Source organism: Gadus morhua, chromosome 7, assembly GCF_902167405.1.
Source record: "Gadus morhua chromosome 7, gadMor3.0, whole genome shotgun sequence".
Lineage (NCBI taxonomy): Eukaryota > Metazoa > Chordata > Actinopteri > Gadiformes > Gadidae > Gadus > Gadus morhua.
This window is the reverse complement of record NC_044054.1, coordinates 20,542,122-20,556,186: the sequence shown is the minus strand read 5'-3', so window position 1 is coordinate 20,556,186 and position 14,065 is coordinate 20,542,122. Positions and strand designations below refer to the sequence as shown.

Below are 14,065 nucleotides of genomic sequence, written 5' to 3'. Positions count from 1 at the left end.
TCTCTCTCCCTCTCTCCTCTCCTCTGCCCTCTCTCTCTCTCTCGCCAGTAATACAGGACATGTCCTTGGCTGTTGGTGACCATTGCTGATTATGGCCCCGTATTCCGCCAGCCTGAATCCGTCTGCGATTGCCAAGCCCTGGTCTGATCCTAGCCGGACTTACTGGTGGCCAAAGCATAGGCTGTGGGAGAAAGCGTCCCAGAGACTTTCTGCTTCCATAATTGGACTGAGTGCTCTGGCTAAGCATTACACACACACATTTACACACACAGACACACCCACACACAGAAACCCATACACACACAAACACACGCATGCATACAAGCACACAGACACAAAATGAACAGATGAACCCAGAAAGAAAAGGCAGGCATATGCATATACACACATTATGTTAATCTGTCCTTTCCAATTGGGAGACTCTTCCGTCTTTTCTTAAAGAGCGGGTAGAGGCCTTCCCAAAATTACAAATACAATCTACAATAAGCAAAAACCATTCCATTAATATATCAGTGTGGACATGATGAACTATGTCCTGCTGAAACTAGGAACCACAGGCAAAAAGGATTCAATCTAGGTTTAAACCCGGATTTGAAAAAATCTAAAGCCTCTCTTTTGGATACAATAAAATATTCAAGCTCTTTTTCATGCTACACTGTTTTCAACTGCTGTCAATTTGAGCCTATAAAAAAGTGCACTTATGTGAGGACTGAGCGACTGTTCTTTAAATACATGTTCTACCAAGCTAATGTTCTATGACGCTGCTGCTTAGGTTTGAATTGGAGCCCTGCCAGTGTACCTTCCTAGGCTTTTGAGGAGGGCTGTTTGTGTTACTAATGACTGCACAGAGATGGGATGTCCTAGAAAATGTAATTTGTGTATGAGCCCGTGCCCCTAGGTGCCCTAAACAGCGGTCGCATTGTTACAGCTCCGTCTCAAAGCTTGAGAATGAGTCAGCTGCATTCAACGTCCATAATTCAACACATCCGAGAAACATAATGACTTATTATCCATTAGCACGTGATATTGATAACTAATTATACATCACAGGATGTTCCAGATGTTAAAGGCAGGTATATTTACTGCTGCTGTCAAAACCTAACTACCGGTATATAATTCTGTAACACACACAATCACATGCGATACCCACAGGGCTTTGAGAGAGAGAAAACACACAACACATTCTACTGGACAAGGGCATTAGAAGAAGGGACGTAGAGGAACGTAGAAGAATATACCATTGGCCTTTTTTTTTCTTTTTTTACTATCACTGCAAATCTAAATTGGGAAAATGCTAGAGTTGTGTTTGTGTTACAGAAGGCAGGGACAGATGTGTTTCTTAGAGTCAGCTGGACTCTTACTTGACAGCGAGGGTAACAGATGCCCTTCCACCCACCAACAGTTATTCTTTTGTCATAGCTGGTAGTCCTGCTTCTGCTCCTGATCGAATGATAGAGCAGCATTCTTCTGTACATTTCACAGTTTATGCAGAAGAAGTATTTGGGAGAACTACACACACACATTAGTGTGTACAATGGTCTTTAAACTCAACAGTGCTGGGATGTCTAACCTCACTCAACAACCAAAACACTTGTCAACAAAGACACAAGACACTGGCAACTGCTGTTGCCATGCCAATGATTCTTGCATATAACCTACCATTTAACAGCAATTGACTTTGAAACATTTGTGCAATTCATGGCGGCATGCCTTCACTATGAGCATCTGACATCTTGTTTCAATAGCACTCTTGATAGCTGGGTGGTCCTACTTGCCACGCTTGTCTGTCAATCTGTCACGTAACAATTGACAATTGTGTGTGTGTGTGTGTGTGTGTGTGTGTGTGTGTGTGTGTGTGTGTGTGTGTGTGTGTGTGTGTGTGTGTGTGTGTGTGTGTGTGTGTGTGTGTGTGTGTGTGTGTGTGTGCATGCTTATCTGCCAGATCATTAACTAAATGAAAGAAATAGTGAGAAGTCATCGGAATTCTACTGTACCACTTTTGTTTGAGCATAAGAAGCACAAGCTATATAAGTGGTTCAATCTCTATGGGGAATTCATGTTCTGAGAGCCTTAGATTTTTCACAAGTGCTTATTAAACGTGTTGAGCTAGTGCTGCTCTTTTATGCTAAGCTATCACATCCAACCAGCTTGGATCCCCCACATTTTCCTTTACCTCCATCTTTAGGCTGCAAACTAAACATGGAGTGTGTGGTTTTTGGCGAGCTCCATTTGTCCTCGGTTTTTGCAAGTCAGATCAGAGTATTGCGGTGGGTAGCTCATTATCTGTGGTACACTACAGACATTTGTTGGAACAGAGGCAATCTGAAAAACCTCATAACTAGGGTTCAGAAACTAGAAGGTCAAAGGTAATTTTTTTGGAAGCTGGTCTTGGAGTGCATTGTGTTGTGCGTTGGCAGGATAATTATCAGGATAAAAAAGGTTTCCAGTCAACAATGGATGACAGGGGGAGGTCAAATGGAAATGTTATGAAATGATACACAGGTATCAGGCGGGGGTTTAGTTAATGCATTTTTAAAACCTAGAGAAAAGAACAGCCAGAAACCATCAATTTTGTGTATAAGAGAGTTTGACTCCTAGCCAAGATGTCTACAGTCTAGCAGCTTGCTTGAGCAATATGGTAAACCCCTAACTTTTCCTTTGAATAAATATATCTGGCAAATAATTCAGTGTAAGTCGCTTTGAATCAGCAAACACTAAATAGTAAATATCAAGTTTAAGTACAGGGATTATATGAGTAGTGTTTGAATCTCCGTTCTCTACATGAAGCAGGAAGTTGCGTTATCCGAAGACTTGAAAGCTCGGATTTCCTATCCTTTTAATGAAAGTCATCAAAGTCACTTTGCAAAGATCACAACAAAAGCCCTTGCAGGCCTAATGGAAGTCGATGAATACTTTAATTTACTCTAATTTGGATTCAATTATCTAGACCGCAACATGTCCGATATATCTGTAGCTAGCAATCCCTGCAGCGCATCAGGCTCCGTACCTCAACCGACCCCACCACCACCATCACCACCCCCACCACTACCCCCACCACCACCTCAACCATCAGCCCCACCACCACCTCCACCCCCACCACTACCCCCACCACCACCTCAACCACCACCCCCACCACCACCTCAACCACCACCCCCACCACCACCATCACCACCCCCACCACTACCCCCACCACCACCTCAACCACCACCCCCACCACCACCATCACCACCCCCACCACTACCCCCACCACCACCTCAACCACCACCCCCACCACCACCTCCAACCCCACCACTACCCCCACCACCACCACCCCCACTACCCCCATCAGCAACACCACCATCCCCAGCCCCGACCTCACCACCATCCCCAGCCCCAACCTCACCACCACCCCCACCACCACCCCCACCACCACCCCCACCACTACCCCCACCACTACCCCCACCACTACCCCCACAAATACCCCCACCACCACCCCCACCACCACCACCACCACCACCACCACACCACCACCACCACCCCCACTACCCCCATCACCAACACCACCATCCCCACCCCCACCCTCACCACCTCCACCACCAAACCCACCACCACCTCCACCACCCCCACCGCCGCCATGTGGTGAACATCATATCAAGTGTCCGGCCCCGTCCTGAACAGTCTGCCAGTGTACAGCCAGACATCCGCCCGCCATCAATCCCATCTACTGTACTATGTCGCCATGACGCCGAGGAGAAGAAACCTCCCCGTCTCTTCCTGCTTCTCCTCCTCCTCTGCTGTTAGGAGGAGGATGTGGGCTGAATTTTGAGTAGCAAACGCCGGGGCTACAGTGAGATATCTCATAGCCTTTAGCCGATGAATGTTTAATGGCTCTGGAGGAGCTGACTACGCTGCATTGGACGGCTCTCTGTAAGATGAGACGGAGCTGGAGGAAGCTGAGGCTGGCACGAGTGGTGTGTGTGTGTGTGTGTGTGTGTGTGTGTGTGTGTGTGTGTGTGTGTGTGTGTGTGTGTGTGTGTGTGTGCGTGCGTGCGTGCGTGCGTGTGTGCGTGTGTGCGTGTGTGTGTGTGTGTGTGTGTGTGTGTGTGTGTGTGTGTGTGAGTGTGTTTGTATGTGTGTGGGGGGGGGGGGTGGATGGGGTACAGTTTGACATATTGATACATTTACAAAAAGAAAAAGGTCTTAAAGACAAAGTATACCTTTTTTTTGACTGGGTATAAACAGCACACTGTTCTGAATATACACCATTAATTCAAAGGTTAGCAGAGGATGTTTCTACATAGAAATTATAATAATCTAGCTTGGCTATCATAAGCAAGAATCTGTGTGACATTTTCATTCTGGGCAATCTCAAAGGGAGTAATCATAAGCCGAAAGCCATGTAAAAACGAGTAAAGAGCGGGCTTTGGGCACTCGCTATAAGGGCGGGTATCTACTTGAGGCCCAATAGGACTGCCATGCCTCGATGTCTGAGAGCGTATTACAAACAGGCACAAGGCTAACAAAAATGAAAAGCCCAAGAAACACCAAGATCCTGCTTATTGGCCATATTTTTTACAACTTTTGGTCATAAGAGACGGTTGCATACTTTTAAACCTCTAGTTAATGTGCTCTGTGGGTCAAATAGGGAAACATTTTATAAAGCATGTTTAATTGTGTCACAACATAATGCTAGCTGTCAACCCCTTTGACTTCAGTAATTGGTTTTCAGGCTTTGCTACAAACTATAGAAAGCGACCGTGGTCAATAAAGATCCAACGTCAGGCTGTATGAAGCAAACATTACTCATGAGGTGATAGTGGCTTGAACTACACATCCAAAGCCTGCCCTTGCAATTAGCTATAATGCCTAAGGGGATGAGCGCTACTACTGCGTGGTTATATGCAGGCCTTCCTTGGGGGCAAATATGGCAGGATGTTGAGCTCTCGGATGTCTTTGTGAACCCCCAGATAGATCTGCAGTGATTATACATCACACACACACCCACACACACACACACACATACACAGAGTCATTGTGCGGAACAAATTCCAATCTAATGGCTGAATCACCGCCATGACAACAACGCTTGGCAGAGCACAACTTGTGTGCGACTGTCAGGTGTACACAGGAGTCTTAAAACAGCCATTCAAGTCAAAGGCCAGAGGTTGTCCTATCGCAAGAATGTGCTGTTGCACCTGGTACCCAGCATAAAACGTATCTTTCAAACAAAGATTCATTATATAAGTTCAAAAGATATTTAAAAAGCTACTCAAAGCTGCATTCCAATTGTATTCTGAATATTGGTTGGGAGTGACAGTTGAACGAATCTCCCGACCGCGATCCAAATATATCTCCCCTCAAAAAGTACATTAACAATAATGACTTTTGATTCATTGGCAGGTTGTGGTGGAACCGTCTACATGATGTAATCGAACAAAAAATCGTAGATGTTCACATTTTATATAAGAAGAGCGACACAATGTGATGAACATTCAGATATTAGCATTACAATTAAAGCGTGTCATGGAACACAATAGTCTGTCCATGGCCAGGAAGTCTTAGAAAGCAAGTCTTCATCCATACTAAATATTACTAGAACCCATTACCCCTCCATGGGCATACACAACATTGTTCCCTAGCTGCTCCTTGCAGGGTTGATACATAATTTATCATATACAGAAAGGCAATACCAGATAAGGGAGGCTTCACCCCCCCCCCCCCCCCCCCCCCCCCCCCTCCCCTACTCACACATCCCTCCACCCACCGGCGCTGCTGATAGGCTCAGCACATAATGACAATGCAATTGGAATAAAGAGAGTGACGGTGGGCAACTGCCCACAATACACACCGTGTACATGTTTAATGGCGCCATAGTGCCGAGCCGGGGACTATATGGATCATGTAATGCATTGCGTTCCAACTGTTTACTATTTAGCAGATCCTTTCACAGTCACTTTTATCCACTGTAACATCCAGTGATAGTGGTCGTTGAGAACAGGTAGGGCTAATAGGCATCTTGCTCAAAGATACCCAGAGGTGGACCACACAGAGATTGAGAATTGAAGATGGTATAATTTGGCTGTGAGTCAAGCATCCGAGGCAATTCACTATCCTGCTTTGACTGATTGAAAAATATAAATGAACTCCTCAGGAATTTATATAATTTTCTAATATTGTGTACCTCCAAGTACACAATATTAGATAACACCAAAACTAAAAATTTTGACCAGAACATGCCTACGCTCCAAGCGCTGTGTCAATACTCTTGAAGAGGTCAAAGACACAATGTTCCTATTAGGCAGTAAAGCACCCACTCAAGAGCTTCTTATCGATGATTTATACATACTGCACAGAATGCAATCTAACTTCTTCAGGACAAGCAAAGTGCATTAAGCAAAAGCAGTACATGTATGGTCTTGCTGTGTTAATTAAACCAGTTGTTCTCAACTGGTCTAACCTCAGGACCCACAATTACCATCAGTCATTAAGTCATGACTAAAATGCAACTGATGTAATGTAAAAAAATTCAGTGATCAACGGTGCGTGTGAACAAAAAGCTGCAACTATTGGGGCTAAACTCAATGAAATGGTAGGCCATTGAAACATGAAATAACATAAGTATATTCATGGGCTTCTTTTAAGATTAGGGTTTGGCATATGCTCTGCGACCCATTAAAAAGATTCACGCGACCCACTTGAAAACCACTGAATTAAATATTGCCTTCTTCCGTGCCAATGGTAAAAGCCCTGCTCTTGTGATTGTTTGCCCTTCATTCGCAGGTCGAAACTAGTAACACACTGACCTTAGTATCACCCAAGTTCTGTCGACCATCCTCATTCATAATTCAGGGGGAAGGTTCAGCAAAGACCTACAACCCAGCACATCTCTTGCCTACGATCACACACTAGCCAATGCAGACCCACACATCACCCCGCCCCCGCCCCTCCCTCACCTTAACGGACTGGTTCACTGATATAAAATGGAGGATGCTGTGGCCTTGGGGGAATGACAGCAGCCCTCAGTCAATGCTTAGTCAATTGATTGACAGCTGAAGGTTGGTGACTTTTATGGAGCGCCATTCGCCCATGGCAACGGGGGTGCTGCTTTTCATCAAGCTCAATCAAAGTGAAGAGACCCCCCCCCCTTTCTCTTGATGAATCATATAGAGTCCAAGGCTAATAAACATACTGTCACAAAACCGCCACCCGTTAAATTAAATAACTGATTAAATATTAACTGATTGCTATTTGATTTTTAAGGATTTTATGTAAAATGATCTGGAGCATTAATTAACATTGACAGTTGAACACAGGTGTTTTTCTTCTTCTCGAAATAGTAACTGAAACCTCTGCTGGTAAGCTGTCACCCTTGTTAGCTGTCATTTTGGATGAAATAAACCCATTGGCATTGGGCTGTGTCAGTAGTGTTTCGACACTCAAGCATCCTTTGGCCTCCCCTTACGATATAGATGAGGCAATCTTACAGAGATACAATCAATGTTATCCTTCATCACACTCAAGGTAACCGAAATGCAACCTCTGGTTTTGTTGGGCGTACAATAGAGTGCAGATAACAGTTGGATAATTACATTTCTAAAAATAACAACCAGCGACTGCCAACTGTGAAATGTTGCGGATGCTGGGAGAATGTTGAACCGGTGTTTGCGATAGGATTTGAAGCCTCTGTAACTGGGTTAGCAGGGTTTGCGAATGTGATCCAGGAATTTGGAAGATAGTTTTACAGTATAGGGAGGACTGGCGCTGATCGAGCTTTGCGGATCACAGGGGGAAAGGCACATCTCAAACGGACACTCGTGTGTGTGTGTGTGTGTGTGTGTGTGTGTGTGTGTGTGTGTGTGTGGGTGTGGATGTGTGTCTGTGTGTGTGTGTTTGTGTGTGCAACTATTCCACGGAGCCAGACAGGAAGGAGCATACACACACACACACACACACATACACACACAGGCACAATGCAGACAGGAAGTGAGCTTTTATCAAAGTCCAAGAGCGTTGAAATTGACTCATATTGCAGAGAGGGATAGAGATATGGTGTATATGCTGTCCAAAGCACCTCTATGGATCATTACTGGAAAGGTAGCCGTGAAAAGGGGCAGAATAAATAGCTAAGCGACTCAAAACTCGAGGGTATTTGGACATTGTTATTGTATTATTTTTTTATTTAATATCGTTTCAATGGGTGAGTTTATATCGCTGTACTAGGCCTGTGTCATTTCAGCACAATCTATTTGATTGTGCTGAACTGCTGGTTGATCTTGAATTCCTGTGTAGTGTGTTGCACCTGTTACTATGACTACATCTATAAGATGGAACAGAACTTGAGTACTGAGATTGAAGCTGCACTACAGTAACTCTTACACTGCAGGCATCTGGTTTGTACAAGCTTATTTGAATGTATGTATGTATGTATATTAATATTATTACCATCAACTGCCTCAAACCATGGCTTACCGTTACCTTACGTTATGACTTAGATGATTGAGCTTGAGGTGGATGAAACGTTTAAAAGGTGATGAAGGGATAAGTTTAAATGCAGTTATGACATATATATACTTTTTTTGATCAATACATTTTTGAAGCATTTTTATAACTATTATGTTCAAAAGTTGATATTCTCTTCCTCCCCCTATGTGTAATACTTTGCAGCATGTTTGAGCCAGCATTTATCAGGACAAGGACAAATGAGTCTTTGTAAATTATGTACTACCAAATGATGGCTTGACTGCATTAAAGAACACATTGTTGCAGTGCTCTGGAGCCTGGTGCTCCATTCCTGTCTTGTGTGCGTGACCCCGCAATGGATTGGGGTCATCGCCAGCATTGTCCTCTGCCGGGCTCCGATAGAGAGCCAGTCGCCCACAAACCTAGCTGCAAAATAGATGGGTAAAACAATGGCTGTTGTTGAGGACATTGACGAAAGAATAAGCACCAAGTTGTAAAGAAACCGCAAGCAGATAGTAACTACTGCCCACAACTCTATTCAATCACAATCACAAACGTCTGTGTTACCAACAATTGACTATCTGATTGGAAAATGTTTTGAAGACCTTCAAATACAACAGTATTTCCTTTCAAATCCAATATGTTTCAATCTCACTGCACACACACACACACACACATACACACACACACACACACACATACACACACACACATACACACACGAACACACACACACACACACACACACACACACACACAAAAACACACACACACAAATACAGACACACTTAAGTGAAACGTGGCCGGCTGGTGGCCATGCCTCATAGCGCCAGAAGACATTTGTATTAAGTTGTGCATTGAGTGGCATTTACCTCACAGCTTAGTCATAATTACTTCAACTTAGTCAGAGGCAGACAGCCGGTTAGCGGGCAAATGTTCACGTCCGGTTAAAGACTCGCTGGTTCCCTGAGGGGAGTCTGTCTGTTACTGTGTGTGTGTATGTGTGTATGCGTGTGCACGCTTTTTTTGCACAGATTTTTGTCATTTCTGTCTGTGTGTGTGCATGTGTGTGTGTGTGTGTGTGTGTGTGTGTGCTATGGTGGCAGACGGTGCGCATCGGGCACACGCCGTGCACCCTGAGCCTCGATTAACAACGCCCCCCATGTTACCCAGCACTGCTGAGAGACACACGTCCCCACAGAGCTGGAGGAAGACAGACAGACAGACAGACAGACAGACAGACAGACAGACAGACAGACAGACAGACAGACAGACAGACAGACAGACAGACAGACAGACAGACAGACAGACAGACAGACAGACAGACAGAAAGAAAGAAAGAAAGAAAGAAAGAAAGAAAGAAAGAAAGAAAGAAAGAAAGAAAGAAAGAAAGAAAGAAAGAAAGAAAGAAAGAAAGAAAGAAAGAAAGAAAGAAAGAAAGAAAGCTGGCGTGATTTGAAAGATGAGCTGAGGCAAGAATGATAGGATGAAATTGTGCAAGAGAAAGGGGAAAGGGAAAGGGATGGAGCAAGAAAGAGAGAGGGGGGGGGGAACGGCACCCTGGCACATATCCACAGCTATCACTGGTAAGGCAGGGTATTTCCAGCTGCCAGTTTCAGAAAGCAGCACTACCAAATCTAGCGTGTGTGGATATGAGTGTGTGTTTGTGTGTGTGCTGATGTGTGAGTAAATGAGTCAGTGAGTGAGTATTTGTGTGTGTGTGTGTGTGTGTGTGTGTGTGTGTGTGTGTGTGTGTGTGTGTGTGTGTGTGTGTGTGTGTGTGTGTGTGTGTGTTAGTGTGTGTATCTTAGTGTGCTAGTGTTTGTGTCTTAGCGTGCGTGCGTGCGTGCGTGTGTGTGTGTGTGTGTGTTAGTGTGTGTATCTTAGTGTGTTAGTGTTTGTGTCTTAGTGTGCGTGCGTGCGTGCGTGCGTGCGTGCGTGCGTGCGTGCGTGCGTGCGTGCGTGCGTGCGTGCGTGCGTGCGTGCGTGCGTGCGCGCGTGTGTGTGTGTGTGTATGTGTATGTGGGTGGTGTAGGGTAAGGGGTCCAGTTCAAAAGGGAAATCCAAAAACCAAATCCAAAAACTAAACAGACCACTCCTCTACTCTTCACCTTCCTGAGTGATTTGGAAGCAGGGGCTCAAACCGCCAGGGAAGGCCTCTCTTCTTCTGGTAGCAGACGAGACATGGAAAAGCCACTCAAAAGTCTTATTTGGCAGGAAAAATCCCAACGCGTGCTCTCCTTCCAAGATGAAGCATTACATAATTGTTAGACACGTGTTTGGCGAAGTGTAAGTCGGCATGCCAGCCTGCGGTAGTGTTACAGACACAGTGATGGCACTCTGAGGCCAAATTTGTTTCCGTAACGTCCGGGTTTCCAAGTAAAACAGTATGTTGGTGAGGGCCGTAGCACAGGAGGCTCCTGCTTATTGGTGGAGGCCCAAATGGTGCTACGACTGGTTGGAATCTGGCTGTTCAGTGACGTTTTGATGGAATCAACAAGGGTTTTTCTGTTGCTTTTTAAAAACACAGAACTGAATAACATTGGAACAAGGCTTGGTTGATTCACTTGAACTAAAGATGAAAGAAATAAATAATGACTAAATAAACTGTTGAGATTCTCCATGTATTTTGCTGTATCTAGTCGTTAAAAAGCTCTACTGCTGCCCAGCGTGAAGTCAACATCAATCGGCATCTTATCGCTGTCGCTGCAGCACAGATGCTGTCCCACTTTCCATCCTCCCCTCCTCTCCTCCTGTCCTTTCTCCTTCTATCATCCCCACATCTCCCCGGTCCTCCCCTCTTCCATCACCTCGTCTCTCTGTCCCCTGCTTCTCTTTTATCTCCATTCATCTCCTGAATGAAGGTGAGGGATGTGTCATCTTCAACTATTTTCTCTTCTCTCCTCCCTCTATCATCCCTTCTTCTCCTCCCTCCTCTCCCCACCACTCTGCTGTCTTCTTCTCTACTCCCCTCTCTATGCTTCCTCGTGGCCTACTCCCTTCTCTCCTCTGTCCTCTTCCCTCTCCACTTTCTCATTTCCTACTCCCTTCTCTCCTGTCCTCTACTCTTAACTCTCTTGTTTCCTACTCCATACCCTCCTCGGTTCTCTTCTCTCTACTTTTCTTCATTTCCTAATCCCTTCTCTCCTTTGTCCTCTTCTCTACTATTCTCTCTTGTTTCCTACTCTCTCCTCCTCTCCCTCCATGCCTTCAGCTCCCCTCCCTGCCCTATCCTCTCTCCTGTCCTCTTCTCTTTGCCCTCCCTTACATCACCCCCCGACACGCACACGCCCCACCCCGCCCGATTCCACCATACCCCCCCCCCCACCCACCCCATCCACCTAGAGGTGGATGAGAGGAGGATGAGGGAAGGGACGAAAAAGTTTGTGGAATGTGCTATTGGTATGACTGCATAGCAAAGAAGAGAGCGTGGGGGGCTGGGGGAGGGGGCACACTATGGGCGGCACACTGTGGTGTCAATCACTCGCTCAATTATTCAATTAGTTGACCGCTCAATCCATCTCTCTAGCCATTGCTCTCTCCATCTCTCTCTTTCTCTCTCGTTCACTCACTCTATCTCGCTCCCTCTCTCTATCTCATTCTCACTGACCACTTTCCTGCATTCAGCCATGCAATTTATATCACGTGCTTGGAAAAAAATGGCAAAGGTGTAGACACACATTTTAATGTGCACGCATCCACGCACACACACATACACACACATACAACGATAAAGGTGCCAAGATCTATATTGATCTGCCTTCTCGAGGAAGAACTGCTGATTTAAATTCACTGACTAGAATAAGAGTAATGTGAAAGGTGAAACTGAAAACTCATTTGAGATGTAAGCCAAAGGAGAGGAGACCAATCGATTGCTACATCAATTAAAAAATACATAATTGTTTTTAAATGTTTTCACATCATTAGTGAAATAACTGAAGCATGAATAGAAATATATTATTTTGGAAGGTTTGGCTTTGACTAACAAAGTCATGCTCCATAAGCAATGTGTCGAGATACCTAATTATCAGTTCCAGTGCGTTTTCTTTATTTTTGCAATTTACCATAATGCAGTACTCGTACAGAAAGCACGCCTCCCTGTGGACAAAGCAGGTAGTGCAGCGCAGCCTTGGGAACAGGTCCCAAGGAACAGGTTAAAACACTCGTTTTGATGTTATCCTCCTTAGCACTATTCGCATTTTTACCATATATATTGTAGTCAGTATACATCCATTGAACAACAGAGCGGAATAGTTCAAAGCTATAAGAGGCAAAAAACTTGTACAGGCCTAGGCTACTTTACGGCCATATCAATTCCAACACCTCTGATATTGAAGAAACCAAAACCAAAATCAAACCCGCGCCGACGCCAGTTAGTTACGTTGGATCAGTCGAAGGTAATAAACCATCACCGTTATTTCAACGTAGAGGTACTGCTCTATCTTGCTTGGAATACCTGGGAATGTAGCTTTCTAGGTATACCAACATATATGCTATTCAGGTAAGCAATGTTTTACTTGAATTACTTTTATCCCATGTATCTGTTAGCCTATCAGCGAATATTCAAACAGCCCATTTCCTCTTCGCATGACAGGCGTGGTATTTCGCATAAACTTATTCATGAAAGTGTACATCTTACATCACAACCGTCTAAAGAACATGATGAACACGCACAGCAAAGTGGAAACATTTAAAACTTGAGCAAAAGCGTTGTTGCAAACAAATATTGCACTTCAACTCACCTTGAGCTGCCGTTGCTCGGGTGCTGAAAACACTTGCTATCAAAGTGGCCACATACCAAATCATAGTACTATTGCCAACCAAAAATAAACCTCATCATATCTCAAAGTGCCCCTTTTCAATCAATCTGTCTCTTGCCCGAGTGCCGCGGACGATTCAAACTGCCGGTATCCTTTTATTAATCGTGCCCTGAACACTTTTCAACGGCGCGGTCCCCTCTCTCTTCCCCTCTCCTCCTCTCTCCTTTCGCATTCTCTCTCGTGGAGACAGATCACCTGCACCAATGGGACGGCGGCGGACGACGGCAGCTCGTGAAGTCGCCGTGAAACCAACCCTGACAATTTAGACACGGGCTCCGCCTCCGCGTGCGTTTCATTGGTGCGCGTGGGAGGGAAGGGGAAGCGGATTGGTGGCGGCTCCCCGTCGCTCTTCATCCCAAACTCCTCGTCGAGCCGCTTCTTCAAGGTGAGTTGGAGCGTGAAGCCGTATCGAAGCTGCAGTATCATCATGCGCAATAAATAAAACGGAGCACCACGATGACATGCCGAGCGTGGTCAACTTTGGAAATGTCATTCGCCCCCTTTCCCCCAACACCACCGTTTGAAAAGGTCCGAAATGGCCACGGTGTTTCATGCCACAGCCGTCCGAGGTGCATTTGATGATAGCCTAGCGACGCACTTATAGCGGGCGATCCCCTGGATTAGAGCAATATAGTATTTTACTTCTTCGTTTTGTGCTGCTTGAATGACGGATTAGAATTGACGTCTTCGTTCCATCATCTTACTATTTGTCAACCTGAGTTCCATGTAACAGGTCTTTTGGGTTGGGCGAACTGCGCATAAATCTCAAAGCATATTTAACAAAACGTAGCCTATTTTAATTCGTT

The 14,065-nt window shown here is 45.1% G+C and overlaps 1 protein-coding gene across 2 annotated transcripts in view; it reads right to left on the bottom strand.

The window, feature by feature from the left end:
• The window catches only part of igsf9bb (immunoglobulin superfamily, member 9Bb), a 78,581-nt gene extending 65,075 nt beyond the window's left edge, over positions 1 to 13,506 (bottom strand). For both annotated transcript variants that reach the window (XM_030362304.1, XM_030362305.1), the window contains exon 1: positions 13,182 to 13,506. In XM_030362304.1, the coding sequence (XP_030218164.1) occupies positions 13,182 to 13,245 (64 nt within the window). In that variant the 5' untranslated portion in view covers positions 13,246 to 13,506. The remainder of the gene's footprint in view (positions 1 to 13,181) is intronic.
• Between the last annotated feature and the right edge of the window lie 559 nt (positions 13,507 to 14,065).